Below are 27,875 nucleotides of genomic sequence, written 5' to 3'. Positions count from 1 at the left end.
CGGGCTCTGTGCTGACAGCTCAGTGCCTGGAGCCTGTTTCAGATTCTATGTCTCCCTCTCCCTCTGCCCCTCCCCTGCTCATGCGCTCTCTCTCTCTCTCTCAAAAATAAATAAAACATAAAAAAAATTAAAATAATAAACATTAAAAAAAAAGTACCCTAAGGACCACAGATCCTTGTTCCTACAACTCCATCTTCAGCCCAGTCATAGCCTCCTGAATGATGCCACCCCAGTTCTGTTTCACTCACTTCCTTTCCAACCCCCCTAGACTCACCTGCTCTCCCATCACCTCCCCTAACCGCAAGTATCCCTTTTGCTCTGTTGCTTCATCTCTGGAGACCGGTACCTAAACAGACAAGCTAGGCAGGTTAACTGCCTAATGGGAAGAGGCTTGGGGTGGCTTCTGTAAGCTCAGCCCCAAGTACAGTGAGGCTAAGGTCAGGCTCAGCTGTCCTAAGGTGGAGCTTAGGGAAAAACCTTGGTGTTTGAGACTGGGGCATCCCCTGGTGGCCAAATGGTGCCAAATGGAAACTAAACTCTGTGGAGGACAGTAAGGAAAACTCATTATCCATCATGACCATTCTCTCTCCTACCCATCTCTCTCTCTGTGTCTCTCTCTCTTCCCCCTCCCTGCCCCCCCCCCACACACAGTCACACCATCATAAAACACATCCCCAGAGGTTTTCTCCTTTTTTAATCAATGACCACCTTATCCAGCTTTGGAAACCTGGACAGAGAGGAGGCTGAGAAGAGGCCTGGTTCAGTGTCTGAGGGTCTCTGAGTGAGTCTGCATCAGTAGGTGGGCCCCAGAGGGCCTGTCCATGGGTTGGGCACAGCAGTTTCCTGAGTAAGAGCCAGCCCCACCCTCAGGGCAGCACCCAGCCAAGAAAGGAATCAAGGCCCTCCAGGCTTCAGCCTTTTCCCAAGGTCCTCAGGACAGTCAATAAATAGGTTAGATTCTGAGCCAGGCTTGGGAGGAGGGAGTGTGCAAAGGGCAGGATCAGCTGCCCAGGGACCCCGATGATTCCCAGGTACTATCCTGCCCCTTCCCACAAGGAAGTAAATAAATAGACCTCCAACTCAAGAACAGGGGCGTTGGAGCAGGGGAAGCCTCCCCTTGAGTTAGTAATTAAGTCTCATGTTAAAAACAAACCAGCCCCAATCCCTGCCAGTGTCTACAAAATCCTACAGGATGGGGTGAAGGGCTAGCCTGCCTGGGGGTACACAGTACCCAGCCCTGCAGGGTCCTGGAAGAGGTCTCATGTCTGTTCTGCAGCTCCTGGGGCTCCCTCTTCCTTTGGGGGTGGCTCCAGGAAAATTGGGATGATGGATGGTGGCTTCTTCACCCTGGAAAGATAATTTGAAAATGTATAGGGAAAAGGTAATTAGCTATGCCTGCTAATCCCACTAGACTCTCATGTCCCAGGGCAGAAAAGAGTCACTCACGAGTAGGGGGAGGCTGGGACGCCCACCACCAGGAAGTGATTCTTCTTCCGAAACAATCTCCACAGGCCCCGGTGGTTGCCACGCACATCCAGGTCCCAGATATGGAGGCACTGGTAGGAGTGGGACAGAGTGAGAGGCAAGGGTCAGAGAGCTGTGGGGAGGGGCCACTGAGGACCCTTGGCTCAGCCTCCAGCCCCTCAACAGTCTCAATTTGTAAGAGGTAGCATCTTCTAGAATACGGAATTGGACAAAGGGTTTGAAAGAGGGGTTCCCAGAGGGTGAAGAGAAGGTTCTGAGGTAGAAGATTCCAGAACAAAGGCTCCCTGTATCTGGTGGGGAGGAGTAAGCCTGGGGTGGGTATGTTAGTGGGGCACCTTGGCAAGCTGGGTCCAGGTGATAAAGTCATCATCTTTCTCCATTCGGATGAAGGCCACATAGGTGTGGCCCTCTGTGTCTGGCAGGAAAGAGTCTTCACAAGGGTTCTTGCTGTGGTCCAGAACCTCAGCTTCGCTGCAGCAGAGGGTAGGGGAGAAAGGCCAAGACAGAGCCTGCTTCATGGGTGTGTTTTACAAGGCCCTGTGCTTAGTTTAAAGCTCTGCTATTGCTGTCTTGAAATTCTTAATTTTTCAACAAGGTGTCCTGCTTTTCATTTTGCAGCAGGACCCAAAAATAATGGGGCCAAGACCCCCAGTATTTGCCTCCTCACTCCCTGCCATATATCCCTACTGCCATAGGCCATACCTGAGCAGCCTGTGAATTTCTGCTTCATAAGCTTCCTTCTTCAGACTGAAGGAGAAGGAAAAATGGGTCAGGGGAAGGGGTAACCCCTCAGGTTCCAGGGGCAAGGCAAGGGATTACATGGGAATTGGGTGGCAGCAAGGCTGGGGTAAACAGCAGGCCCCAGGGTTGGAGGGGAATATTGGGGATTGGTCATCAAGGCTCCTAGATATCCTCCCCTCTGCTCTGTCCCCATCCCTGACCTGTCCACGTTCCTGAGCTGGACACCTGGAACCGTGTTGAACTTGTGCTTCTTGAAGTAGGCCTCCTAAAGTGGGTGTGAGGGTGAACATCAGGGCATTACACTGTCAGGCCCACACCCGCCCATTGACCCACCACATAGCCACAAGGCCCACAGATGAAGTCCTGGACCCACAGAGGTCCCCCTAATTTCCCTCCATCTTCCCTATCCTCCTTTTTGTAGCATCCTTGGCCGGCTCTCATAGCCTTTTTTTTTTTTTTTTAAGTTTATTTATTTATTTTGAGAGAGAGAAAGACTGTGAACAGGGGAGGGGCAGAGAGAGAGGGAGAATCTCAAGCAGGCTCTGCACTGTGAGTGCAGAGCCCAATGCAGGGCTCAAAGAAACTGTGAGATCATGACTTGAGCCAAAATCAAGAGTCAGATGCTTAACTGATGGAGCCACCCAGGCGCTCCTGCTCTTACTAGCTTTAATTTCAGCTCCCCCATTGCTAGAGACCTCATGCCCACACCAGCAGCTCATGCTCCTGACCCCTGGGTTAGTCCCTATTCCCAGTGGTTCTCCCCGGGTCTGCTGTTGTAGAGCCACAGAAGCCAGAAGCAGGCCCTGTGGGGACCAGAGGGCAAAAGGCCAGGCTGAGCTGAGACGGAGGAAAGTGCTAAGACCAAGGTACTGAAAGTGTCAATGCCTGCCCCTCTCTGGGAGATGAGCAGGGTCTTGTATAAGCCAATCTTTCAGGGTCCTTCTGGAATCTAGGAGGTTCTAAGCTGACCATATGTTCCTTTGGGCTGGCCTGTCTCAATGGATACTCTTGCTTAACCCTAACCCTTTGGACACAGCCATGTAAAGCATGGAGGCCTGGGGACCTCCCTGTTCACTTTGGGCTGAGGCTTGGGCCCCTCCACTTGCAAGGACAGGAGAGGGCAAAGCTTCCAGGGCTGCATAAGCGCCTGGTGGCAGAAATCCCCTCCCCACACCCACAGTCGGGTGCTAAGAATAGTAATAATAAAAAATATACGAGCTAACCCTTATATAATGCTTGCAGTTCAAAGCATTTTACATATATTAACTCATTTAAGCCTCGTAACCTGGAACCCTTGTGATAGGTAGTATCTTTATCCTCATTTTACAAATAAGGAAACTGAGGCCAATGAAGATAAGGAATTTTCTCCAAAGTTAATAAGTGGCAGAGCTGGGACTGCTCTAGAGTCCATGTTCTTGCTCTATCTACTATTCTGTGCCCACCTCCACAATATCCCTGCCTCCCACTCACGTGGAAGTAGCCATTCATGTTGAGGCCAACAATGCCGAAGTGGTAGGATCTGGAAACATCAGGGATGATGCACTCTCGGCCTCGGCGTTGTTCAGGCATCCGCATCCACATGTCCCAGTCCCAGAGCTGGGGGCATGGAAGATTATAATGGTTAAGAGGTTTGGAGCTGGGAGGGGACTCCAGCCCACTCACCCTACCCTGCCAGGGCACCTTTTCCGGTGTGGGCCACTTGGGCTCAAGCTCCTCCTTATACAGGGACTTCCTGAGCACCCAGCCCAGGCCAGGCATGGTCTCCACACGGTACAGCAGTGCTGGGTCCTCAGCTGTGTGTTCATATCCCTGGGGACAGGGGTGTCATGGTGGGAGGTATCAGCTTGGTGCTTGTGCTGTACCAACACCCCAGCTGACCCCTGGCCACTTGGCTTACCTGGTCGTTCCAAGCAGAGATACAGTACAGGCTGTCATCCTCTTCTAGTAGGTGGATGGACTGGCTCAGGAAACTGAGACAGGCAGGGTCCAAGGGTTCAGGGAAGGACAAGGACAAACCCAGTCACACAGTGATGCTGGAGGAGCTAGAGATGGGACTCAGGAGTCATGCCTGCTTGTCCCTTTCCCCAAATCCCCACTGTCTCTATCCATCCTTCTACTCTCTACTCCAACCCCAACACCTGCTGTCCTACCTTTGCAGGCTTTCCCCCCACTTTTAAGCTTATTTCCCTCAGAAAGCTCTCCCAGACACCCCACTGTCTTCTTCCCTGGAGACCCAGTTAAGCAAAGAGGCCCAAGGAAGCCTATAGGAGCTGAGTGGAGAGGTACTTATGGAAGGGCACTCCCCTCACCTGAAAAAGTCCACAGCAATGTCCAGGTCCTCTTCCAGAACCACGGCAAACCTGGCTTCCTGCAGGGGGAGGGGGACAGCATGACCCCAAGGGGGCCTTTCCCATCCTGTGCCTCCTCCACCCCCATCTTATTTCTCAAGCAGCACTACCCCTGTTTTCCAGATCAGGAAGCTGAGGTCCAGAGAGGAGAAGAGCTTGCTATATAATAAGACCAGACCTTATACCCATGTTTCTCCTCCCTAGGTCCAAGGACTTTGTCCTTACTACTCACCGGAAACAGGTTGAAAGTGGCAGTGAGGCTGGCTTTGTAGTGCTGGGTGGGGAGCGGAAAGAGGGCACGTGAGCTTTGGGGTGGATGGCAGGGTCAGGTGTCTGCCCCTTCCATCCTTGCCTAGGCAGTACCTGAGACACACGGGCATTCTTGATGCTGATAGGAGTGTGCTGGATGCCCCTTAGACCAAACAGGGCCACCACATCCATTGGCTCCTAGAAGGCATGGCCACTGGTCACCATGTGAGCCACCTCCCCCTGCCCACCTGGCAGGCTCCGCCATGCCAAACCATTCACATTTCACAGCCCTTGCCTCGGCCGTCTCTTGTGATCATTGCTACTCAGCACCCACGGCCCTGAGCTCTGCTCTTCCCATAGCCCCCAAACCCCACTCACCTCATAGTAGCCATCGATGAAAACTGTTATCATCTGGGGAGACACCCCCTGGGCTGAGAGTAGAGAGCGCAGCATCCTGGGGATCCCAGGGATGGGTTAGGTCTCTGTCACCCAACTCTGGGTTCCCCTGTGCTTATAGATGGGTCCACATCCCCCTGTTCACCCACATGGGTGAATGGGCGTAGAATCTGTTGCCTTTCTGCCCACCTCAAGAGTTCCTCCTGCAGGCAGATAAGCTTGAGGGTCCCACTTGCTAAGCACCCTCCTGTTCAGTGCTGGATACAGCCCACTCCCAGGCTCACCTGTACAAGTAATTGGGCCGGTTCCCTGCAATCACAGCCACAGGCACATTAAGGACCTTGTTGTCTGGGAGCTGAGGGAGAAACAGCTTTTAGTTCTTGCCTCACTCCCTCTTCACATTGGGATCCCCACCTAGGGAAGAGTTCTTTGGGGAGAAGGCGACTCCAGAGTAGAGAGGGAAAAGGCAGAGGGTCTCCCTGTCCTGGCCCTCCCATACACTCAACCCACATCCAACTCCAGGCCTTTGTTCACATGGCCTACTCTTCCCCCCAACAGGATGCCCCCCCGTCTTTCAGAGCTCAGCACAGATCCTCAGGTCCTGGTTCCCTCTCAGACTGAGGTAGGGAAAGCCCAACCTGGCTCTTTCCTAGGGCCTCTGGCCAAGTTGAGAAGGAGTCCAAGCCTCACTGTCTAAGGCTGCACTCACTGGGTCAGGGCTGAACTCGATGGGTGTGGGGTCCTTGCAGCTGCACACACTCCCATAGCCCTCAACTTTGCTGCAGAAGCGCCGGCGGCGACGGTTCAGCTCTGTGTCTGCCCAGTGGCACTCAGCCTCTGAGGGAGGGATGGGGTCAACAGGATGAGGCATGTAGGGGCAGAAGACCAGTGTGGTTTACAAAACCCCAGGCACTCAGTCAAGAGAATAAAGCTCCATTAAGAGGACCCAAATCCCCACCTCCAGCCCAGGCACTGCCCTGGAGCCCAGACCCCACTAACCCCACCTTCAGCTGAGCTCAGCGGCACATCTGTCTTCAGCAGGACTGGGTCCCCCCAGGAGGAGAGGGCAGGTGACTTAGAATGTTTCTCCCCAAGGACAGGACCTAGCAGGGGGCAGGAATGAGGGGCAATGGGGGCCCAGGCTCCAGTTTGAAAGCTTCTTCCCAACTCTCTGCCCACTTTCATCCAGCCCACCACTTCTGGCTCCTATTTGCCCCCAACCCCACCCCATCTCTTGGTGTTCTGTTCCTTCCAGACCCCTGATACTTTAGGGTGGATGGCCCATGGTGCCGGTACCTCCTTTCCGTCCCACGAAGGCCCAAGTGTCCCTCCAGCCCAGGGCAGGGCCAGCCTGACTGCCCAGGCTCCTCAGCAGAGCCTTGGCCGTGTCCTTGAGGTGGAAGGAGCCCTCGTCCTGGGAGAGCAGAGAAAGTGGTCAGCCTGCCTGCCATGGTTCTGGGCGACCTGGCTTCATGGAGCACTCGCTATGTGTCAAGCATCACACAAAACCTTTTATTTAAATTAACTCGTTAAATTATCCCAACAACCCTCTGAGGATAGTAACCACAGTTAAGAAAACTGAAGGTTTAGAGAGTTTCTGAGAATTATCCAAGACGGCCATGCTAGTAAATCCTTACCATGATCCCATACAATCTGCATCTCTCCGCTCTTTTCCCACCACTCCCCTCCCCTCCCTTAGTTTGCTCCAGCTCCACTGGCATCCCTGCAATTCCTCAAGCATGCTAAGCACCTTCCCACTTCAGGGCCTTTGCACTCGTCAATCTTCTTCTCTAGAACACTCTTCCTCCAGATAGCCACCTGGCCCTCTCCTTACTTCCTCCAGCTTTCTGTTCACATGTCACTTAACAGACACCTTCCCTTTCTAAAATGCATCACCCATTATTCTGTCTTCCCTGCTTCACTATCTTCAGTAAGTTATCATTTCCTGACATCACACGTTTATCTGGCTTTTTTGTTGTTGGTCTTGCCCCGCAGAATGTAAGCTCCATAAAGGTTGCTTCTGATTGTAGCTCTAGCACCCAGATCAGTGCCTGGCATGCAGTAGTTGCTCAATAACTATTTGCTAAATAAAAATGACAAGGCTAAGATTGGAACCTGTATTACCTTCCTCCAGAGGTTCTTCCCACTATGCTTTATGAGGGGTATAGAACCCAGGGCCATGAGCAAAGTTGGAATTGGGGGCATTGGGAGAAGGACCAGGGCAGAGTCACTGACCTTGACAGTGCAGATGAGCACTCGGCCAGGTGCCACCATGTTGAGGAACAGCACCATGGCCTCATCCTCATGAGGTGAGTATGTGTCAAACACACGCTTTGCCATCACATGGCCCTGGCGGGGACATACCTCTCATGAGTTAATGTCACCAGCAAGGTGGGCTCAGCTTCAGCCCTCCAGGTCCCCCACCCCTAGAACCTCACCGTGGCCTGGTTGAGAACGATGACATGGATGCCCCGGCCTTGCTCCCGAGCCTCGTCCTCCAGCACCTACAGAGTGGCAGAGACAAAATCCAACTCTTCATGGTGGCATTCAAGGTCTCTCTGTCTTATGGGAATTTAAAAAATCAGCTGCATGAAACCTCTCCTCCTGCCTATGCCTCTGTTAACAGTTCTTTTCTGACCCAGCCTGAATGCCACCTCTTCCAGAAAACCTCCTTAAGTTATCCATTAGAGAGATCAGATCTTTCTAGAACCCTCCTCTCTACGGCTTTCAGACTCTTAGAGCCCTAACGTCTCTTCCTCGTGCTGGAGATATTATAATCCATCAGATTAAGCCCCTCGAACTGGGGCCAGCTCTGATTACCTCTAGGTCCCCAATGCCTGGAACTAGGCTGAGGTCAAAGAAGGGACCAGAAAGCAGTTATGGGATAAGTCAATAAATTATCTACCTACTGATACTAACGATCACTTTGCATAATATTCCACTACATGCAACACATTTCACATACTTTTCTTTTAATCCTGACAAGGAGAAATCATTAGTCCCAGCCTTTAGATAAGGAACTGAGGCCTCCAGAGCCACATAGTTTGAAAGTGGCAGAGATGCAGTACCCACTTAGGCAGTGGATCCCAGAGCCACGGACCCACACCCTGAGTAGAATACAATGACTGTACACCCGACACTGGCCCACTTACCGTAGTGCCATCCACAGCTACATATACTTTGCTGCGGCTTGAGTACACCTCCACATCCAGAACCCGTCGGGGACCACTGCCCCTGCGCCGTGACGGCTCTAATCGGCCCAGGGCCTCATCTGTAGAGGTGCAAAGGTCAGGGAGATGGTCTTTCCAGCAGCATCTCATCCCTTGGGATCTGCCTACCATTTCAGCTGTGAGATCCCGGGGGACCCCTCCCCCACCACCACTCCACCTCAACAGCCAATCCCATCCTCAGCCTGGCCCCACCATAGTCTTGTTCTGGCTCCGAGTCTCCATTGGCCTCACTGATTGCTCGACGCGTGTCCAGGATCAACTTGATGTTGACAATGACGGTCACCAGTAGGAAAAGCACTGCCCCTGTCTGAGAGGAGCGGTAGGGATGACTAAAGAGGGGCACCCCCTCCAGATCATTGAGGGTCTTCCTGAAAGGAGGGCCCTGGCTGCAGTGAGGACACAGGGAGATCCTGGGGCCTCTTGTCCCTCTGTCCACCCAGTTCTACTCCCCCCAGCCAGGGTCCAGTTTCACAACCACCTCCTCCTGGGAACCACCCCTGACCCTTCTCTCTTCATCAGGGCCCTTCCTACCCAGAGCTCCTGTATTCTTCCATTTGAGGCCCTGATTTCCTTGGTCCCCTCCACAATTAGTTCCTAGAGATGGAGCCAGTCCCAGAGAACCAAGCTGGGGATCAGAAGACCTGGGTCTTAGCCCTGACTGCCTGACAGGTGTGTGTACCCCTGGGCAAAGCCTTCCTGATTAGACTTCAGGTCTTTGTCAGAAGCCTAGGAGGTTGTACTTGGGTTCTGATTCTAGAACTCTGGGCCCATACCACCACCTCGTAGCGACGTGACACAAAGAGGTTTCCTCTCTAGGAACCTGCCGCCCCTTTCCAGGGTTGGGGGTAGCCAAGGTAAGTCCCAGTGCCAATAGTCTAGGCTAGGGTAAAGCTGGGAGGGAGCCCCTAGGAGGTTTGGTACATTTCTATACCTGACAGAATCTCCGCAGGGCCCGCTGGTTGGTCAGTTTATACTTCCAGGTAAGATACCAGCTCCGCTTCTTCCGAGCCCCAAAGGGCTTGATGAGGGAGCTGGGCTTCCAGTCGTCCATGCCGGATTGGGGAGTCACCACTGTCCTGGCCAACCCATGCCTTCAGGAATCTGAGAAGACCAGAGGGTCACATGGAGTAAGGTGTTCCTCCCAAAGTCTGATGCCTTCTAGGGAGACCAGGGAGGACCTCCCAGCAACGCTTCCCTGAAGACATCCACGCTGTGTGACCTGAGAAAAGTGGCTCAACTTCTCTGGAGAGGAAACCTTCAGAGGGGTCAGATCACCTGGAAACTCCCCCTGGGGCTGGGGTAACTGACACAGCTGCTCGGGGACCTTCCCCCCCGCCCCCCGCGCCGGAGAAGGGGCCAAATAATCGGCTCTCGAGGTTTATCAGCTTCTAAAAGGGCCAAGCTCCAGGTCTTCCTAGTCCTGTTGTGGGCAAAGGGCGGAGACAACCCCCTTCCCCAGCCCCCAATCCTCCACCCCCTTGCGCCCTCGCCCTCTCCTATCTGGCCCCATTCTTCTCCTCCCAGGGCTCGGGCCGCCTGAGGACTCGGGAGACCTGCCCCGGCCGCGCCACCCCTCCCGGACTCTTGCCCAGAGGCACTCACGGCTCAGGGGGCCCGGGCCCCACTCGGGCCCCTCTCGGGCCCGCACTGCTCGGCCCGGCGCGCCGCGGCCTCCGCCTCCTCCATGCCGTTCGCGGCCCCGCCCCGGCCCGGCCCGGCCCGCCTCCCCGCTTCCGCCGCCGCCGCCGCGGGGTGAGAGGGCGGCGGGCGGCGCTTAGGGCGGCGGAGACGAGTGTCAGCAGCCCGCGAGTGCCGCGAATATTCAGCAGCCCCCGGCTCGCAACCAGCGGGCGGGGTGGCTGCTGGGGGAGAGCAGATCCGCGCCCCCCCCCCCCCACTCCCGATGTCTTGGTCCCCAGCATCGCCGATGGCAAACTGGATTAAAGTCGGAGTCCTAGAGCTTTGGACTAGACCACTCGGGATTCCAGGGTCATAGGGCCTACAGGCCTCGGACACAGCTACCTGCTCCCCTTGCTTGGCCAAGGCTGCATGCACCTAGGTCTAGGGTATGCAGGCCTAGGGTATGCGTTTGGAGGCTGAGGGGAATTAAAAACCTGCTTCTACCACAACCCGAGACCTTGGGCAAGTCACTGAAAGTCTCAGCCTAAGTTCCCTCATCTGTGAAATGCTTACTCTATATGATGCTTACTCTATGCCAGTCACTGTTCAAGCACTTTACTTCCATCAACTCATTGAATTCCACAACCCCATGAGTTAGGTGCTATTACTAATGAGGCCCAATGTCACAAAGCTGGGAGAGCTAGAATTCAAACCTAGGCATCCCAGCTCCGAATTTTACTCACAACCCCTGCCCTATACTGACAAGAAAAATACAGAGTTGTTGTGAAGGTTTAATGAGATAATACATATAAAGCACTTAGCTTAACATAGTAATTCTCAAACTTTACCTTGCATCAGAATCACTTGGAGGGTGTCTTAAAACACAAATTGCTGGGCCCCATTCTAAGAGTTTTTGATTCATAGTCTGGGGTAGAGCAGAATACTGCATTTCTAACAAGTTTCTAGGTGATGGAGATGCTTATTTGAAGTGAATGGGTAGCTATGCAAGTTGTAAGCAGAGGAGCAATATAGTCCCATTTAAGAGAAGCTTTACTGTTTTGTGAAGACTGTTTTAAAAGGAAACAGAGGAAGCCAGACCAGTTAGATTTTTTTTTTTTGAGCTCTCCATATTCCACCTGCTCCCTACGTGGTGGGATGGTATCCCCCCCCCCCCACACACACACCAAATGTTAACAGTACTTATCTTAGAAGCTAAGATAATAGGTGATTTTTCCTAATAAGTATGTATTAGAGAACAGAAGAAAATGCAACACATTTTATTAGCATTTGAAAAAGATGTCCCTCAGGGCTCCTTCCTGATCTTCACTCCTCAATCTCACTTTCTATGGAAGATCATATCCACTCTCTTGACCTCTGTAACCACCTAGATTCTTACACTCATATCTGCAGTCCTAATATTTCCTGAGCTCCAGGCTGACCTGTATCTAATTGCCTGCTGGACATCTTCACAGGCCCCTCCAACTCAATGTGACCCCTGCTGTAATCATCTCTTCCCACTCTTAGATCTCTTTTGGGGTTCCCTTCCTTGGTGAATGACAGCAGGAACAGCTGAAATCCTCCTTGACTCCTCATCTCCAACAACCAGCCGAGGTGTCTTTACTCACCAGCATACTCTCTGCACCACGCGCAATGGCTAGCAAATGGTAGATGCTCCATAATATTTATTGAAATCACTCGTTTCCTGAGCAAATACTCATGAATGCCACTATAAACAAATAAATGTAACCAGTCACCAAGTCTTGTCAGTCTTACCTCCTTTGTGGTGTAACTGTTCTCCAGTCTCACAACCTGCCCCTCCCTGGTCCAGGACATTTCAGTTTCTTCCCTTCCAACCAGGTTCCTTGACTCCAGATTTGTACCCCTCCAATCCTTTCTCCTTGCAAAATCCAGAGCAGTTTTCCAAAAAGGTAAATCTGGTTTTTAACCTCTGAGTTAAAACTCTTCTGTGGATCAAGAGATATCAAGGAAAAACACATTACTTAAGGTTACAAGGTAACCATTAGATGACCTAAAAATAGTGATAGAAATATTTAGGGTCAGTGGAAGAAGGGAAGTACAGAGTGTGAGATAAATCTATATTTATCATAATAGAAGTCAGTAGATGATATTTAAAATTAATAAATAGTACTGTATAAGCATATGTAGAGTTATGTGTATAAACACCAGAAAAAAAAAAAAAAGCTGAACATCATTGTCTTTGGGGTGTGGGTATAGAGGTGGGAAAAGATAAAGCAGGGTTTGCATTGTAAATCCTGTGACCATGGGCTGAAATAATTTGTATTAAAAACCCAAATCAAGCCAAAACAACAACAAATAAAGTTTTTCATGGCTCCTCATTGCTTATAAAATATAATCCAAGCACTATAGAACTATCTTCTACAGTTCTACAGCAGCATGGCCATCGCCTGGGAGCTTGTTAGAAAAGAAGAATCTCAGACCCCATCCCAGATCTACAGAATTACAATCTGCATTTTAACAAGATGTGCAGATAATTCATATGCACAGTCAAGCTTAAGAAGCATCAGTCTACAGGATCTGATCTGGCTGGCCCATGTGGACCTTTCATCTTTCATACTGATTACTTCTCAGTGGCCAGAAGAACGTTTCTTTCTTGTTTGTTTGTTTGTTTGTTTGTTTGTTTGTTTAGAGCAAGCAGGGGAGGGACAGACAGAAAGGGAGAGAGAGAATCCCAAGCAGGTTCTACACTGTCATTACAGAGCCAGATATGGGGCTTGAACCAACAAAACGTGAGATCATGACCTGAGTCTAAACCAAGAGTCCCTTGCATAACCAACTGAGCCACAAGGCACAGAATGTTACTTTCTATTTCTTTAATCTAAACTCAGTGGCTGGGAGGGGTGGTGGTGGTGCCTGACTGACTCCCTCTTGATCCCCGGTTGTGAGTCTGAACTCCACCTTGGATGTAGAGATTACTTACAAACAAACAAACAAACTTAAAAAAATAAATTCAGTGGCTACACTGAAAGTGGTGTGTGTGTGTGTGTGTGTGTGTGTGTGTGCAGGTAGCTAAATTCTGACCACTGTTTTAGACCCAGCCCTTCTACTCCAGGAAGTCTTCAAAAACCTCTGCAGATCTCTTAATTTCCCAAATTCCTGAGGATGCTTATTTAGCCTTTGTTCTGCAACACTTACGGGGCGCCTGCTGTGTACCTGGCTAGATTTAGTTGGAAGAGTGGGCAGAAGGCACTGAACTCTCCTAGCGCCCCTTCAAGTACAAATCCAAGTACAAATCGCCGACCCCCACCCATTCCAGGGCCAGACGTTCAGACGTGAGCACAGCCCTCGACCGACACACACACATACACACGCACACGCACACGCGCGCGCGGCTCTGCGCTGCTTTTCTGAGTGTTACGGCGCCCTTCGACCGCCCCCGCGCGGCGCGGGCGGGGACCCACCGGTTCCGCTCGGCGCTAGCCGCGGAGAAAGGAGGACCCCTGGGAACAAGATCCCGCCGTCGGGTCTCCCAGCACTTTTAAGCGGTAGGCCGGCATGGAGGGGACTGCGGAGTCCCAATCGCCTGACCTTCGAGATGTGGAGGGCAAGGTGGGCAGGAAGACCCCTGAAGGGCTGCTCCGCGGGCTGCGAGGCGAATGGGAGCCAGGAACCTCTGGCGCCCTGCTGCTCCCGGGGGCGCCCAACACGGGCCACGGCCTGGGGGACAAGATCATGGCGCTGAGGATGGAGCTGGTGAGTGTGGGCTCCATGGGCCAGGGGATGGAATCCCCAGCTAGGGCTGAGGGACAGACTTATGCCCCCAGAGTTGGACAGGAGAGGAGAACATTAAAATTCCCCACCTTACTCCTCAGGGTCCCTTCCAGATCAATCCTTAAACCCTGCGGTCTGTTAATTGCCCCTCCCAAGGGTAAGTGGGGTGTTGATGGGTCCTGAAGACTTGAGGTGGGAGGCATGGGCTCTAGGAAGTTTTTACTGCCAAATAATTGGGAGGGGAGAGGTGAGGATTGGGAAACACTGAGAACCTGGCACAGCCCAAATCTCCTCCACCCCACCCCTCCACCAGGTGCCATCTACCCCCCGGCCACCATTAAAGGGCAACCAGTTTCTTCTCTTCCTGCAAACTGGGTTGCTCCTCTGAGGCCTCAGTGTTCATGACAGGATTTAGCACAGAAGAGATCTGGGTGAAAACCTCCTGGACTAGGGCCACTAAAGACATCCTCCCTTCCTGCAATGTTCTCCCACCCCCACTTAAAATATTTGGAAGTTCCTAGAACCTGAGCAGTCAGAGTAGCAGCACCATCAGCATTGGCTCCATCATCTCCGAGCCCCCCAAGGATATTTATATTTTATCTGTAACTTCTTGGGGAGAAGAGAAGGAAACAGGCACCCTCCCCCTCCCCTGTTGCTGCTGGTCTAGATTCAGAGCCAGAAGGGCATCTGGGGCTGCCTAGGCTCCCCAAGGCCCTGGTTCCGGTGAAGGGGGTGATTCACACCTGCCACCACTTTGCAGCCAGTTCTGGGGATCCGAAGAATTTTCTCTGGCTTAGAACCAGGAGGCCATGGTGAGTGTGTCAGTTAATAGGTTTTCCTGGAGCCCTACTGTCTGCCCAGTTCTGTGCCAGGCTGGGCTGTGAGAGAGCAGAGAAGGAGGGCATGGGAGCTCCTAGACAGCCTGCAAGTCTGAGAGGAGAGCCTTGTGGGCAGAGTAATCAGGGAAGGCTCGTGGGGGAAGGATTCGAATGCCATGTGTGCACTTGGCCCTGAAGGTTGGAGGTGAGTGCCAGATTCTTCAGGGCAGGGCTGTGACTGCCCACCTAAGGGAGGGGCTCGAATTTGCCTCATTGTACAGAGTGGTGCCAGGTATCATGTTGAGCACTTTACAAAATATTCGCTTAATACTCACAGCAACCCTATTTGGCAAGTGATCTTTTATAGATAAAGAAACTGAGGCACAGAGAGGTTAAATAACTACTCAAGGTCATATAAAAAGTAAAATGCAGAGCCAGGCTTTGAATCCAGATGATCTGCCTGCACTTTACATTTTTACCGTTGAGATCTGCTTTGTGCCAGACACTTTAAAGACATTTTATGTCATTGAAATGAGAAGAGCAGTCATCATTCCTCCATAGGATGAAGCATGCTTGCAGGTGTTCAGGGGCTTGCCTGGGCTCACTCAGGAGCTCCGTGGTGTAAACTTTAAGGGGGTGCATTTAACTTCTGATCAGGTCTCTGCATTCTGTTTTTAAAATTTTTTAATGTTTATTTTTGAGAGAGAGAGAGAGAGAGAGAGAGAGACAGGGTGTGAGTGGGGGAGGGGCAGAGAGAGAGGGAGACGCAGAATCGGAAGCAGGCTCCAGCCCCAGCTGTTGGGCACAGAGCCAGACCCTGGTAATGACGTGAGCCTAAATTGGAGCTTAACTGACTGAGCCACCCAGGAGCCCCAGGTCTCTGCATTCTTGACCCAGCCTGGTCTAGGACCCTAGGCTGCCCATTAAAGGCACAAAGGAGGGCGCTTGCTTGGGGGCCCAAACAGTGAAAGGTCACTACCTACCCCATTCCTTTCTCTCTCCTTGGTCAAGGTGTCATTGATATATTTGCGTACTCTGCCCTGCCCACTGGGTTGCACCTAGGGAGGACAGGACAGGGCAAGGGGTTTCCTTTGGAGCAACTGGTGGCAGTACTGGTCCAAGCCCTCTAAGCACTGTCTTTCAACTGTCCCTCTCCCAGCAATCCTGCAGGGAGGGGACAGGCCTGCTCTTGAGGCCAAGGTTATTCCTGCTTCTAGGCTCCTTTCCTCTTGGTTCCCTCCCCCTCTCACACGTTGAGTGAACCAGCCAGAGTCTGGGGTATGTAGGAAAGGAAAACAATAGCAACCTTCCCTACTTAATCCACCCAAAGAACTGTTGCCCCCACAGAGCCCCCACAGAGCAGCTTGAGAAAAAGCTTCAGGCAAGAAGGGGGAGAAGACCTGGGTTCAAGTCCTGGCTCAGCTCCTGAATCATTTTGAGATCTTGAGCAGGGCCCTGACTTTCTTTTGGCCTCAGTTTTTCTGCCTCTTGGAAGATGAGAGGACAGGAGCTTGTGGGACCAGATGGTCCTAGTAAGAATAGTCTGAGAATCTCAATCTGTGGCCGGGGAGCTGGGCCTGGAATCTCCGGGCTTTACCCCAGGGCCTGATTTGTATTGAGTGATGAGGGAGCCATACTTGTGACCCCAGGGCTGGGCCGAGAGTCTAATATGTATGTGTTAAGTGGGGGAGTGGGGAACCTGAATCCCCCTGGGAAGAGAATTGGATTGTGGTGGCCTTTAAGGCTTCATCTCTCTGAGCTATTTATACCTTTCTGTTTCCAAAGAGACGGTGTGGAATGAGTGTTTCTTTTTCTGGCAAGAAAAGCCTTGCTTTTTTCTATTCTGCGGAGTGATGCTGTCACAGTCAGGGAATCCCACTGTCACAGAACTCATTTTTCATCAGCATGGTAAAACCCAACCCCCTGAATCCTGGAGACCTCCAGAGGGGCCAAGGATGGTAAAGGCAATAGAATCACAAAGTCTAATATGACCTAGGCTAAGCACCATAAATGAACTGTGCAGGACCTGCTCTTGGGGAGCTCACAGTCTGAATTCACAGGAAGGAGGGAGAGAGACTAATAACTCTGGTACAGGACCATAAGTGTTATTGGAACACAGCATGGGCTTCCTGGAAGAGTTTTCATTAAGGAGTGACATGGTCAGATTTGTACTCTGGAAAGGCTACTTTTTTTTTTTTTTTTTTTATGATTTACTTTTTAAGTAATGTCTACATCTATCATGGGGTTTGAACCCTCAACCCTGAGATCAAGATCCTTACACTCTACTGACTGAGCCAGCCAGGCACCCCTGGAAAGGCCACTTTGAATTGGAGGGGTTACATGCTGTTTACTCTGGTTGGAATGTCTCTCTCCACCGCTTAGTCTGGCTAAGTCCTACTTAACCTTCATGCCTCGGCTGATGTGCCTTATTCTAGGAAGCATTTTCTTACCTCCCTTTGTTGGGTTAGGGCCGTCTAGGTACCTGTGACCCTCTATATAGCAGTTGTTTCCCCTAGCATTTACTACATTGAATTTTTAGTGCTTGTGTCATTGTCTTATCTTACCCATAGATTGTGAACTCCCTGAAGCTAAGAAATGGTGTCTTTTCTTCCTTTAACACAATGCAATGCCTATAAGAAACACCCAGTAAATATTGTTTCATAACTGAATGGATTAATTACATCGTGAGGAAGAGCAGGGAAGACTTCCTAGAGGAGGTGGCATTTGAGGCTGGGGCTTGAAAAATGAATAAAGTCAGTGGGAATTCCAATTCAAGATGGCAGATTGAACACATGCATTTACCTTCATTTCCTTCTGAAACTTCACTAAAAAGCCAATAGAAGGATTATTTTAAAGGCCATGAAACCATTATGACAACAAAAATAGGAGAGAAGATGATAGGAATAAAATTTTGGAAGCTAAAGAGCAGAAGGAAGACTTGTAACTTAGTAGACCTGAAAAAAAAAGCTGAATTTCAAGCTAGCAGCAAGGAAAGCTGAAAAGCAACACATTTTGCACTACAGAAACCCTCAAAGGTCACAGGAGTTGGAAACACTGGGTATTTCTAGAACTGAGGGGCACAAGCGAAGCTGAAAACAGAAGGGTGTGTGAATGTCTGTTTAAGAATCATATTCTAAGATGGGGCGCCTGGGTGGCTCAGTTGGTTGAGCGTCCGACTTCGGCTCAGGTCATGATCTCACAGCTCGTGAGTTTGAGTCCTGCGTCGGGCTCTGTGCTGACAGCCTGGAGCCTTCTTCAGAGTCTGTGTCTCCCTCTCTCTCTGCCCCAACCCACTCACATTCTGTCTCTGTCTCTCTCAAAAATAAATAAACATTAAAAAAAATTTTTTAATAAAAATTAAAAAAAAGAATCATATTCTAAGATCTCCTCCCTAACTGGGCAACCAGGTGCCAGCCACTTCTTTATCCTAACAGAAGATTGGAGATGTAAGTTTTGGAAAAGAATAGTACAGAAGGAAGGGAAGAAGGGGAAGGAAGGAGAGAAGAAAGGAAGAAAGGAGGAATTATAGCAGGAGAAGCATTTTTAGTATGAGAAGTTTTATTTAATACATCTAGTTTGGTTTTGGACTAGGGCTGTTGGTTTCACTGTTAACTTATTTGTCCCCAGTATGAAACAATTGAAGATAATCTTCTTTATCATATGTCAATAATCTGTATAGTCTGTGGCATTTCAGTTGTTCATGTTTATATCTCTTTATTTAAAAAAAAATTTTTTTAATGTTTATTTATTTTTGAGAGACAGAGAGAGAGAGAGCATGTGCAGGGGAGGGGCAGAGAGAGAGGGAGACACAGAAGCTGAAGCACGCTCCAGGCTCTGAGCTGTCAGCACAGAGCCCGATGTGAGGTTCGAACTCACAGACTGCAAGATCATGACCTGAGCAGAAGTTGGATGCTTAACCAATTGAGCCACCCAGTTGCCCCTGTTCATATCTCTTTATTGAAACTGCAAGTTTCTGTTAAGTAGGGACAGTTTCTCCATTATCTTTGTAATCATTAGACAACTCAGGAACCAAATAACCATCTGTTTCATTGAATTAGAGTTGTGATATTATTCCAAAGTCACAAATAATTTCAGGTACAGAATTTTGTTCTGTGCTTATGCCATGGTAATTAGGTTTACCATAGTAATATGTAAAGTTAAATAGCTACCATTTATGAACTAATACTTGTCAGGCAGTATCTTGTGCATGTTAATGCATTCCTTCCATTTATTTTTATTTTTTAAATGTTTATTTATTTATAATGAAGGAGAGAGAGCAAGAGGGGGAGGGGCAGAGAGAGAGGAAGAGAAAAATCCCAATCAGGCTCTATGCTCAGCACAGAGCCCAACACAGGGCCATCTCATAAACCATGAGATCATGACCTGGGCCGAAATCAAGAGTCAGATGCTTAACTAACTGAGCCACCTAGGGACAACCTTCCGTTTTTTAAAATAAACTTTTTAATTAGATAGTGTCCTCGGTGCACCTGGCTGGCTCAGTTGGTAGGGCATGTGACTCTTAATCTCAGGGTTGTGAGTTCAAGCCCCATGTTGGGTGTGGAGACTTTTTAATTAAAAATAAATAAGTTAATTAATTAAATAAAAATTAAAAAAAATAGTATCCTCATTTTACAATGAAGAAATGAAGGTTTAAAGGGGAATAAAAATTCCAAAATCATATGGTTCATTAATGGCATAACTGGAGTTTGAATCCAGATCTGTTTAATTCCAGTGCCTATATTTTTCTCAGTGTACAAATACTTGGTTATATTCTGGTTTATCATTCTAGATGTAAAACAATCATTTACTGAATAATTCAATAAACATTTATAAATTGTTATTAAAAAAAAAACACATCTAGAACCAAAGGTCTCCAGATTGAGAGACAACAAAGTTGAAGGCAAGAGGGATTAAGTAAAAATGTATTAAATGTTATGATATACCCTTCTAGCATTTCCCCCTACTTGGCAGCTTTCCTTATATTCTCAAGATGGGTATAATATGGTGAATATGGTGAACCTGAGAGAAAGTAACCATAAGAGATACTGACTCAGGGCTAAGCCAAATAGCCCAGCCAGATAATTGCCAGTTTGCAACCAGCTTTTTAGAGACCACTCTGAAGTATGAGCAGCTACTAAACACTGTAAGAGACCTGATGAGACCCTCTAACTGTACAGATGTAGATAAACAGAAAAAAACAACTTGAATGAAATGGAGATAATATTGGAAGATGAGAACTTATAAAAAAAATCATTAACTATATCCCTAAAAAGATAAGATAATATTGCAGCCATATCAGGAAGCTATAAACAGGAAAACATTCAGAGAACTAGAACAACTCTTAGAAATAAAAACATGATAGGAAAATATGAAAAACTCCAGTAGAAGGGTTGATAATGTTGAAATATTTCAGAAACTAGAACAAATATAGAAAAAGATGGAAGAGGATTAAAAAAAAAAAAGAGAGAGGATCCGTCCAGGACACCCTCTATTCAAATAATAGGATTTCCAGAAAGATCATAGAAATAGTGGAGGAGAAATCAAGAAAGAAATAAAGAAAATCTCTCAGAACTGAAGGATATGAGCCTCGAGATTAAAAGGACCCATCAAGTGGCCAATTCAATGTATGAAAATAGACCCACGCCATGGCAAATTATTGGGATAATTTAGAACACTGGGAACAGGGTGCCTGGGTGGCTCAGTTGGTTAAGCGTACAACTCTTGATTTCAGCTCAGGTCATGATCTCACAGTTCATGGGATCAAGCCCCACTTTGCTAGCACAGAGCCTACTTGGGATTCTCTCTCTCCCTATCTCTCTGCCCCTCCCTCACTCATACTCTCTTTCTTTCAAAATCAATAAATAAACTTAAAAACAACAAATAAAAATTAAAAAAAAAAAAAACATTGGGAACAAAGAGAAGATCCTAAAAACTTCCAGAAAGAAAAGGAAGATGGATACATACAAACAATCAGGAATCATAATGGCATCATACTTTTAAGTTTAACACTGGAAACTAAAAGACAATGGAACAATGCCTTAAATCCTGAGGAAAATTTATTTTCAACCTGGAATTCTATACCCATCAACTGTCTATGAGGGGAGGGGAGGAAAACAGCGTTTTAAACATGTGAAGCTTCAACAAATGTACCTCCTATGTAGATTGTTGCAGGAAGCTACTGAAGGAAAAGCACCACACACGCAATAAAGGAGTGAATCAAGAAAGAAGAAGACATAGGATCAGGAAACAAGGGATCCAACTCAGGAAAGAGGCAAAGGGAGTCCCTAGGATGAGAGTGAAGGGGGATCCCTGGAGGATAGTTGTGCAGCAGGTACAGATTGGGGCAGATCAGAAGGCTCCTGGGGCGCCTGGGCAGCTCAGGTCATGATCTCATGGTGCATGAATTCCATCCCCACTTGGGATTCTCTGTCTCCCTCTCTCTCTGCCCCTCCCCTACTTGCTCGTGCTCTCTCTTTCTCAAAAATAAATAGATAAGGGCGTCCTAGTGGCTCAGTAGGTTAAACATCCAACTTCAGCTCAGGTCATCATCTCACAGTTCATGGGTTTGAGCTTCAGATTCTGTCTCTCCCTCTCTCTCTGCCCCTCCTCCACTCACACGCTGTCTCTCTCTTTCAAAAATAAATAAACATTAAAAGTTTTTTAAAAATAATAAATATTAGAAATTTTATATATAAAAAAGAAGGCTCCTGAAGAGCTGTCTCTAAGAACATGGAATAGATGGAAGATGTGATATGTTTAAAAGCCTTGAGAGGAAAATTCAGACAATTGGGAGAGGGTTTGAGGCTGACTTACTGATGATTATATAGCAAACTAAGCAAAAGAGTAGTAGTAGTGTATGTAGTAGTAATAATATGATAACGTAATAATTATGTAAGATGATATATATCATTTATTATTATTCTAAGGCATAATTACAATAATATTATTCTAAGGAAAACATGAAGTAAGAAATGAAAAGTAGCCATAGTAAACTGTACAACTTGGCCGCGAATAGCATTTCCAAATCCTAATAAGGTAAATACTGAATAATTCATTTTATCGCGTATGTTGGAATACAGAGAGAAAGGTGTCTGTATGGCAGAGGATCGGGGAGTAGGATGAAAAAGTTAAATCCTTAACCTTCTATCGTATGGGAAGGCAGTAGAAAACACCTAAAACTTAAAAGTCAGTAAGTGGAATGTTATTTGGAGATTAGAATCTAAGTGCCAAAATAAGCAGATAAAAAATGAATAATGGTTGTTTCTGGGAAGAAAGATTTAGGATTAGGATGGGGGACTATTACTTTCATGATAAATCTCACAAAACTCTTTGTGTCTTTAATCTATGTGCATCCATTACTTTGCCTAAAAGGAAAATTAAATAAATATGAAATCAGAAAGTCATGTGTGACGGGACTGGGGGGCTTCCAGGGAAGTATGCTAAAAGTGAAGCTGGAGAGACAGGCAGGGGATGTATTATGACAGCTTTTGAATGCCTGCTGCTAAAATATTTAGATTTTATTCTCTAAGAGCTGTGCAAAGCCCAGAAAGTTTCTTGAGCAAGGGAGGGACAGATTCAGATTGGTATTTGTGGAAGATAACTTAGGGGATCTGAGGTGGGAGGGACCTAAAGATTACCTGGTAAGTCAGATTTACTCCCAGTACAGACACCCTAGACTAGTGTGTGGTGAAGAGAAGCCCTGCATCTGTAGCCAACAGGATTCTGACCCTTTGAACAACTGCTACCCACACCCTGAAGGGACTGTGGGGCCAGGTGAGCTCCCTCTTTATTCCCCAGCTCCTGCCTCCTTTTGGCTCAGTCTACTTCCTAATTAACACCAGACTCCCTATCAGGTTATTCTTTGATTCTGGACTGGTTCAATAGTTAATGCCCTATTCTATGAAGTTCAAATCTCAGTGGGATCGGATTTCGATACTACACATTTACTGAGACCTAACTCTGTGTCACGCACTGTGTTGAATACTTAAATTTTTTTTTAACGTTTATTTTTGAAAGAGAAAGAGAGAGACAGAGTGTGAATGGGGGAGGGACAGAGAGAGAGGGAGACACAGAATCTGAAGCAGGCTCCAGGCTCTGAGCTGTCAGCACAGAGCCTGATGCGGGGCTTGAACTCATGAACTGTGTGATCATGAAGTCGGATGCTTAACGGACTGAGCCACCCAGGTGCCCCCAGAACTGAGATTTTATTTTTTTTTTAATTTTTTTTTTCAACGTTTTTTATTTATTTTTGGGACAGAGAGAGACAGAGCATGAACGGGGGAGGGGCAGAGAGAGAGGGAGACACAGAATCGGAAACAGGCTCCAGGCTCCGAGCCATCAGCCCAGAGCCTGACGCGGGGCTCGAACTCACAGACCGCGAGATCGTGACCTGGCTGAAGTCGGACGCTTAACCGACTGCGCCACCCAGGCGCCCCCAGAACTGAGATTTTAAACTGCAATCTGCGGCATCTGGGTGGCTCAGTCTGTTGAGCATCCGACTTCGGCTCAGGTCATGATCTCACGGTTCATGAGTTCGAGCCCCGCATCGGGCTCTGTGCTGACAGCTCGGAGCCTGGAGCCTGCTTCTGATTCTGTGTCTCCCTCTCTCTCTTTGCCCCTCCCCTGCTCACGCTCTGTCTCTCTGTCTCTCAATAATAAATAAACGTTAAAAAAAAATTTTAAAACAACAACTGCAATCTGTCTGCTTCTAAAGCCCACACTCTAAATCAACCATACTTCTATCCCCATGCTTCTTAAAATTGAGGCATGGTTGGTTGGACCACAAAGTGGGGTCTCTAGAAATATTTGGGAAACCCATGGCTCTGAAGCTCAGACTGATTCCTTCTCCTACTCCCCCAGGCTTACCTGCGAGCCATCGATGTGAAGATCCTGCAGCAGCTGGTGACTTTGAATGAGGGCATCGAGGCTGTGCGCTGGCTGTTGGAGGAGCGGGGGACATTGACCAGCCACTGCAGCAGCCTCACCAGCAGCCAATATAGTCTGACAGGCGGGAGTCCAGGCCGCTCAAGGCGAGGCAGCTGGGACAGCCTGCCAGACACCAGCTCCACTGACCGGCTGGACAGTGTCTCCATCGGCAGTTTCCTAGACACGGTGGCCCCCAGCGAGATGGATGAACAGGGCCCCCCTGGGGCTCCCCGTCCTGAGATGGACTGGGCAAAGGTTATACCCAGTGGGGACAGGGCCAGGACTGAGGTGGACCTGACAGCCACCAGGCTAGGGAACTTGAGGGCTGTATGGAAGCCCCCAGGGGAGGGGCTCCAAGGTGGACCTCCTGAACCACTAGAGGATGAAAGTGTTACGCTTGGCTTTGAGGCCCACTGGTATTGGGGGCAGTGCCAGGATGATGTGACCTTCTTGTAATAACTTTCCCGTCCTTTCATATTTCTATAACTCTTTCATCACTAGGTCCTGGTCTCCCTAGAAATTTATTCTCCCTTATTCTGGGTCTAGGAGGAGGCTGCATTGAAATCCAGTTACCGTGGAAACCTGGCCTTACCATCCTTCTGGCCCCTAAGGAGGCTCTGCCTTTATCCTTCAATTATTGGGACCCTAGAGCTATTTACATAGATACAATGACTCTAGAGGCTTGACCTGTAGCTTCTGGTGTGATAGTATCTCTTCCCCTTCCCCCTGCAACTACGTAAGGATTTGAGGGATTTAGGACCCATAGGAGATCACTGATGAAGGGATGGGGGTGTAATTACCTCACCCAACATCTAGGAGTCTTGGCCCCTCTCTTGGCCAAGATGGAGAATTGTGGAGGGACATGGACATTCAGAGCCAACCTTCCATGGATTGGCCCTCCTAGAAGCCTCTGGAGTTGGTAGAACCATCCCTTCCTGTCTGGTGAGTGATGTCATTTCCTGCCAGGATGGAATAGACTTTCCTCTGTACCAGTCTCTTAGTGGTGATAGGGCAGTATAGGGTTGTCTGAGCCCCTGCTGCTAAGTGAGACCACACCATTTATTCTCCATACCGTTACTTCTTGCTAGGGGGATCATATCACCCCTCCTGGTAGGAAAGCTTCTCACTGTCAGATGTTTGTGTTCCTTTTCAGAAAGGTTCTTACTTTTTAAATTGGGTGTTCTCATTTTGTTCTAGGGGGTCTCACTTCCTCTGTGACCACATCCCTATCTGATGCCAGTATTCCTACATCTGTGCTTTTAGGGAGGGAAATTCAGGGGCCTCTACCCACGGCTCAAAAGTTTGTTTGGCCTGCCCTGCCAGTCCCCTGTCTTACCCCTTCCCTGGGTTGCCCCCATTTTTGTATTCTGGCTCCAAAACTGTCTGCCAGGAGGTTTAGCCTTTGTGTCTCCACACCTTCTCAGTTTCCACTTCCACTTCTTCAGGGCCTCCGGCCTTTTATATGCAGATGAGTCCCCCATCTACCCCCCTCTCTCCCCATTGCTGATGGGAATCAGAGGGAGAAGAAGCTTGAAGAGCTCTGGGGGTGTATCATAATTTCCAAAGAGGGGAGGTATCTTCTCTGATCCTGTGATTTCCCTTCCCCCATCCTGCCCCGGACCTTCTACCATTTGGTCACAAGGATGCCTGCCAGAGGCTGAGACACAAGAAATCTCCTTGTCTGGATTACAATGGGAGTGTGGGGGTGTGGCAGGGAAAGACAGAGGCTCTTTGGTCCTAAGCCCCACATCCTATGAGGGGCAGAGATAGAGGGGAAGGCTGCTTTCCTTCCTCCCTTAGAGCAAGCCCTAGACCCCTGGGACCTGAGGTGGGAGCAGGGAACTGGCTCTGAGCCTAGGTCCTAAGGCCCTAGTGAATTACAGCAAAGAAGGAATTCAAGGAGGCTGCCAACCTGGGGCCCAAGGAGAGGACAAGTGGGGGTAGTGGGGGGGGGGTGCAGTTGTGAAAGAAGGGCTGTGGCTGATGTCAGAGAATGAATTCTTGGAGATTAACCCTTTGAACCCCAGCTAACTGCCTATATGTTGGTCTTTGTTTTTCCTGGGGCCTGAAACTAATCATTGGAAGGCAAAAAAGAGAGAAAAGGATGTCAGGTGATCCTTGCCTATTTGCTGTGCCTTCCACCGTGGAGGAGGAGCTTCCCCAAGTGCTATAATAACTCCTGCAATTTCTCTACCTTTTGTTCTATGCTGGAGAAGGGAAAGAAGACAAGTTAATCTCCACTTTCCCTAAATTTCTCAAGTTTTGTTCTGCAGCTCCCACCCCAGTCCTTTTGGGGCAATGTGTTCATTCCATAGCTCCCCCCTAAGGACTCGCTCTTCTCCCATCCCCTCAAAGTGATCAGAAACTCTAAAGCATATTCTTAGCCTTTCCTCCTTTGCTACTTACCAGCCCTCTCCTTAACACCTCTTCTGGTCTTGGGGCTCCTGACTTCCCCTTAGGGTGGCAGTTCAAATGCCCTTCTCCAGTTCCTACTCTGTTGCCATTTTGTAGCATGCCTCGGGTAAACTACCTTTTCACTTAGAAGCTTTGTGTTCTTTTTTGAAGCTTACTTGTTTGGTTAGGCTACAAACTTCTGAGCTGAAGAGGATGTGCGCCATCTAGTGGCCATTGTGTGCCATAGCCGGGGTAGCTGCCTAGAATCTCAAAGCTCAAGTATAGCCTTACAGAACACTGGACCTTCAGTGCACAGACAAGCTAGAGAGACAGGCCTAGAGAGGGCAGAGATTTGCCCAGTATCACCCATAGTAGATCCAAGGCAAGACTCTAGAGAACCCAGATTTCTTGCCTGTCTGCCCACAGTGCTGTCACTTGGCTAGACTGTTCCCCCATTCCACCCAGTTAACACCACCCAAAGGACAGAAAGCAATTTTTCCTTGTGTTAATATTTAGGTTCTTAATCCTACTCTAGAGAGGCAGCTCAGGGTTTAGAGAAAGTGCTATAGGCTCTGAGGAAAGAGAACCTTGGACCTTGACTAGGTAAAAGCTGCATGAATCTGGACTGCAGATATAAGAAAAATCATCCTGGACAAACCCTTTTCCTAGGGAGGGCCAGTAGGCCCAGACATTATGGAGGAAGAGCTCAGCATTTCAGACCTGGAGGTTAGAAGTAAGGTGGGGGTGGGGAGCTTTGAAATTAGGAAATCCGGATGGATCCTGTGGAGTTGGGGAGCTCCGCAGGTCTAGGGAGTACAGCACAGTTGGATAGGTACAACTGGGTAAAGGCAGAGATGAGACTGCTCCTGGAAGCTGCAAAAACAATGCCTGGGAGGGTAAAGGGTGGTGCTGACAGGATGAGCCCATCGAGGAGATATGAGACCTTGGGAGTGGGCAAGTGTAAGAGCCTGCATTTAGGATGGAGCAGTAAGGTTGAGTATTGGACTGATTGGAAGCTCGGTGGCAGCTTAGATGAGAAATGCTTGGAGCTTGTAGCAGACAGGCTCACTGTGTGTATGGGTTCCAGGCACTACTTGGTGTTCAGTGACACCTGTTGAATGAATGGAAGAACGAATGTGTGTAAACCCACAAGGAGATATGACTTGTTTTTTTTAAAAAGTAGCTAATTAGGTCATAGTAGGTAATATAAATATTATTCTATTTAATTCTTAGCAACCCTCTAAATAATGCATTATTAATCATGTATTGTTGCTTAGATATATGTTCATGGTGAGATAGGTAATAAATCAACTATAATAGGAACCTGGGTCAGTCTGGCTGCAGGGGCTTCCCAGAAGTCTTTGATTCCCCACTCCCTACTGTCACAGACCTTACTCCCCTAGGAGAACAGGTTATGCTGCCTAGCAGCAGGGCTAGTATGCTAGTTTCCTCCTGCTGCTATCATGAATTACCACAAACTTATTGGCTTAAAACGACATAAATTTATGGGAATGCAAGCTGGTGCAGCCACTCTGGAAAACAGTATGGAGGTTCCTCAAAAAACTAAAAATAGAACTACAATCCAGCAATTGCACTACTAGGCATTTATCCACGGGATACAGGTGTGCTGTTTCGAAGGGACACATGCACCCCCATGTTTATAGCAGCACTATCAACAATAGCCAAAGTATGGAAAGAGCCCAAATGTCCATCGATGGATGAATGGATAAAGAAAATGTGGTATATATACACAACGGAGTATTATTTGGCAATCAAAGAGAATGGAATCTTGCCATTTGCAACCATGTGGATGGAACTGGAGGGTATTATGCTAAGTGAAATTAGAGTAAGACAAATATCATATGACTTCACTCATATGAGGACTTTAAGAGACAAAACAGATGAACATAAGGGAAGGG

General features: G+C 48.5%; 2 protein-coding genes and 1 long non-coding RNA gene across 6 annotated transcripts; 2 read left to right on the top strand and 1 right to left on the bottom strand.

Annotated features, from left to right (window-relative positions):
- Positions 1 to 677: 677 nt before the first annotated feature.
- On the bottom strand, positions 678 to 10,164 carry POMGNT1 (protein O-linked mannose N-acetylglucosaminyltransferase 1 (beta 1,2-)). Of its 3 annotated transcripts, none has more exons than XM_058717559.1 (22): positions 10,052 to 10,164; positions 9,381 to 9,550; positions 8,642 to 8,756; positions 8,372 to 8,490; positions 7,658 to 7,723; positions 7,455 to 7,568; positions 6,516 to 6,633; positions 6,224 to 6,322; positions 5,929 to 6,056; positions 5,504 to 5,574; positions 5,202 to 5,277; positions 4,938 to 5,021; positions 4,807 to 4,848; positions 4,536 to 4,594; positions 4,124 to 4,196; positions 3,907 to 4,035; positions 3,697 to 3,822; positions 2,427 to 2,491; positions 2,188 to 2,232; positions 1,821 to 1,956; positions 1,447 to 1,556; positions 678 to 1,347 (listed from the first exon to the last, which is right to left on the bottom strand). In XM_058717559.1, exons 2-22 carry the CDS (start codon positions 9,498 to 9,500, stop codon positions 1,260 to 1,262), a joined length of 1,983 nt encoding a protein of 660 aa, XP_058573542.1. In that variant the 5' UTR covers positions 9,501 to 9,550; positions 10,052 to 10,164; the 3' UTR covers positions 678 to 1,259. The 3 variants fall into 3 exon arrangements, with proteins under 3 accessions (XP_058573542.1, XP_058573543.1, XP_058573544.1); XM_058717560.1 differs by having other exon boundaries at positions 8,681 to 8,756; XM_058717561.1 differs by lacking the exons at positions 9,381 to 9,550; positions 10,052 to 10,164 and adding an exon at positions 8,981 to 9,019.
- Positions 9,219 to 11,826, top strand: LOC131504800 (uncharacterized). 2 transcript variants are annotated; one of them, XR_009258152.1, is made up of 4 exons: positions 9,219 to 9,303; positions 9,612 to 9,714; positions 9,974 to 10,515; positions 11,594 to 11,826. It is a non-coding gene; the product is annotated as an uncharacterized LOC131504800 (long non-coding RNA). The 2 variants fall into 2 exon arrangements; XR_009258153.1 differs by having other exon boundaries at positions 9,612 to 9,748.
- A 1,564-nt stretch (positions 11,827 to 13,390) lies between these two features.
- LURAP1 (leucine rich adaptor protein 1) lies at positions 13,391 to 27,279 on the top strand. Its single transcript, XM_058717550.1, has 2 exons — positions 13,391 to 13,801; positions 23,497 to 27,279. The coding sequence occupies exons 1-2, from the start codon at positions 13,604 to 13,606 to the stop codon at positions 24,016 to 24,018; spliced, it is 720 nt and encodes a 239-aa protein (XP_058573533.1). The 5' UTR covers positions 13,391 to 13,603; the 3' UTR covers positions 24,019 to 27,279.
- Positions 27,280 to 27,875: the final 596 nt, after the last annotated feature.

Source organism: Neofelis nebulosa, chromosome 2 (assembly GCF_028018385.1).
Source record: "Neofelis nebulosa isolate mNeoNeb1 chromosome 2, mNeoNeb1.pri, whole genome shotgun sequence".
NCBI lineage: Eukaryota > Metazoa > Chordata > Mammalia > Carnivora > Felidae > Neofelis > Neofelis nebulosa.
This window is presented reverse-complemented; position numbering and strand designations above follow the sequence as displayed.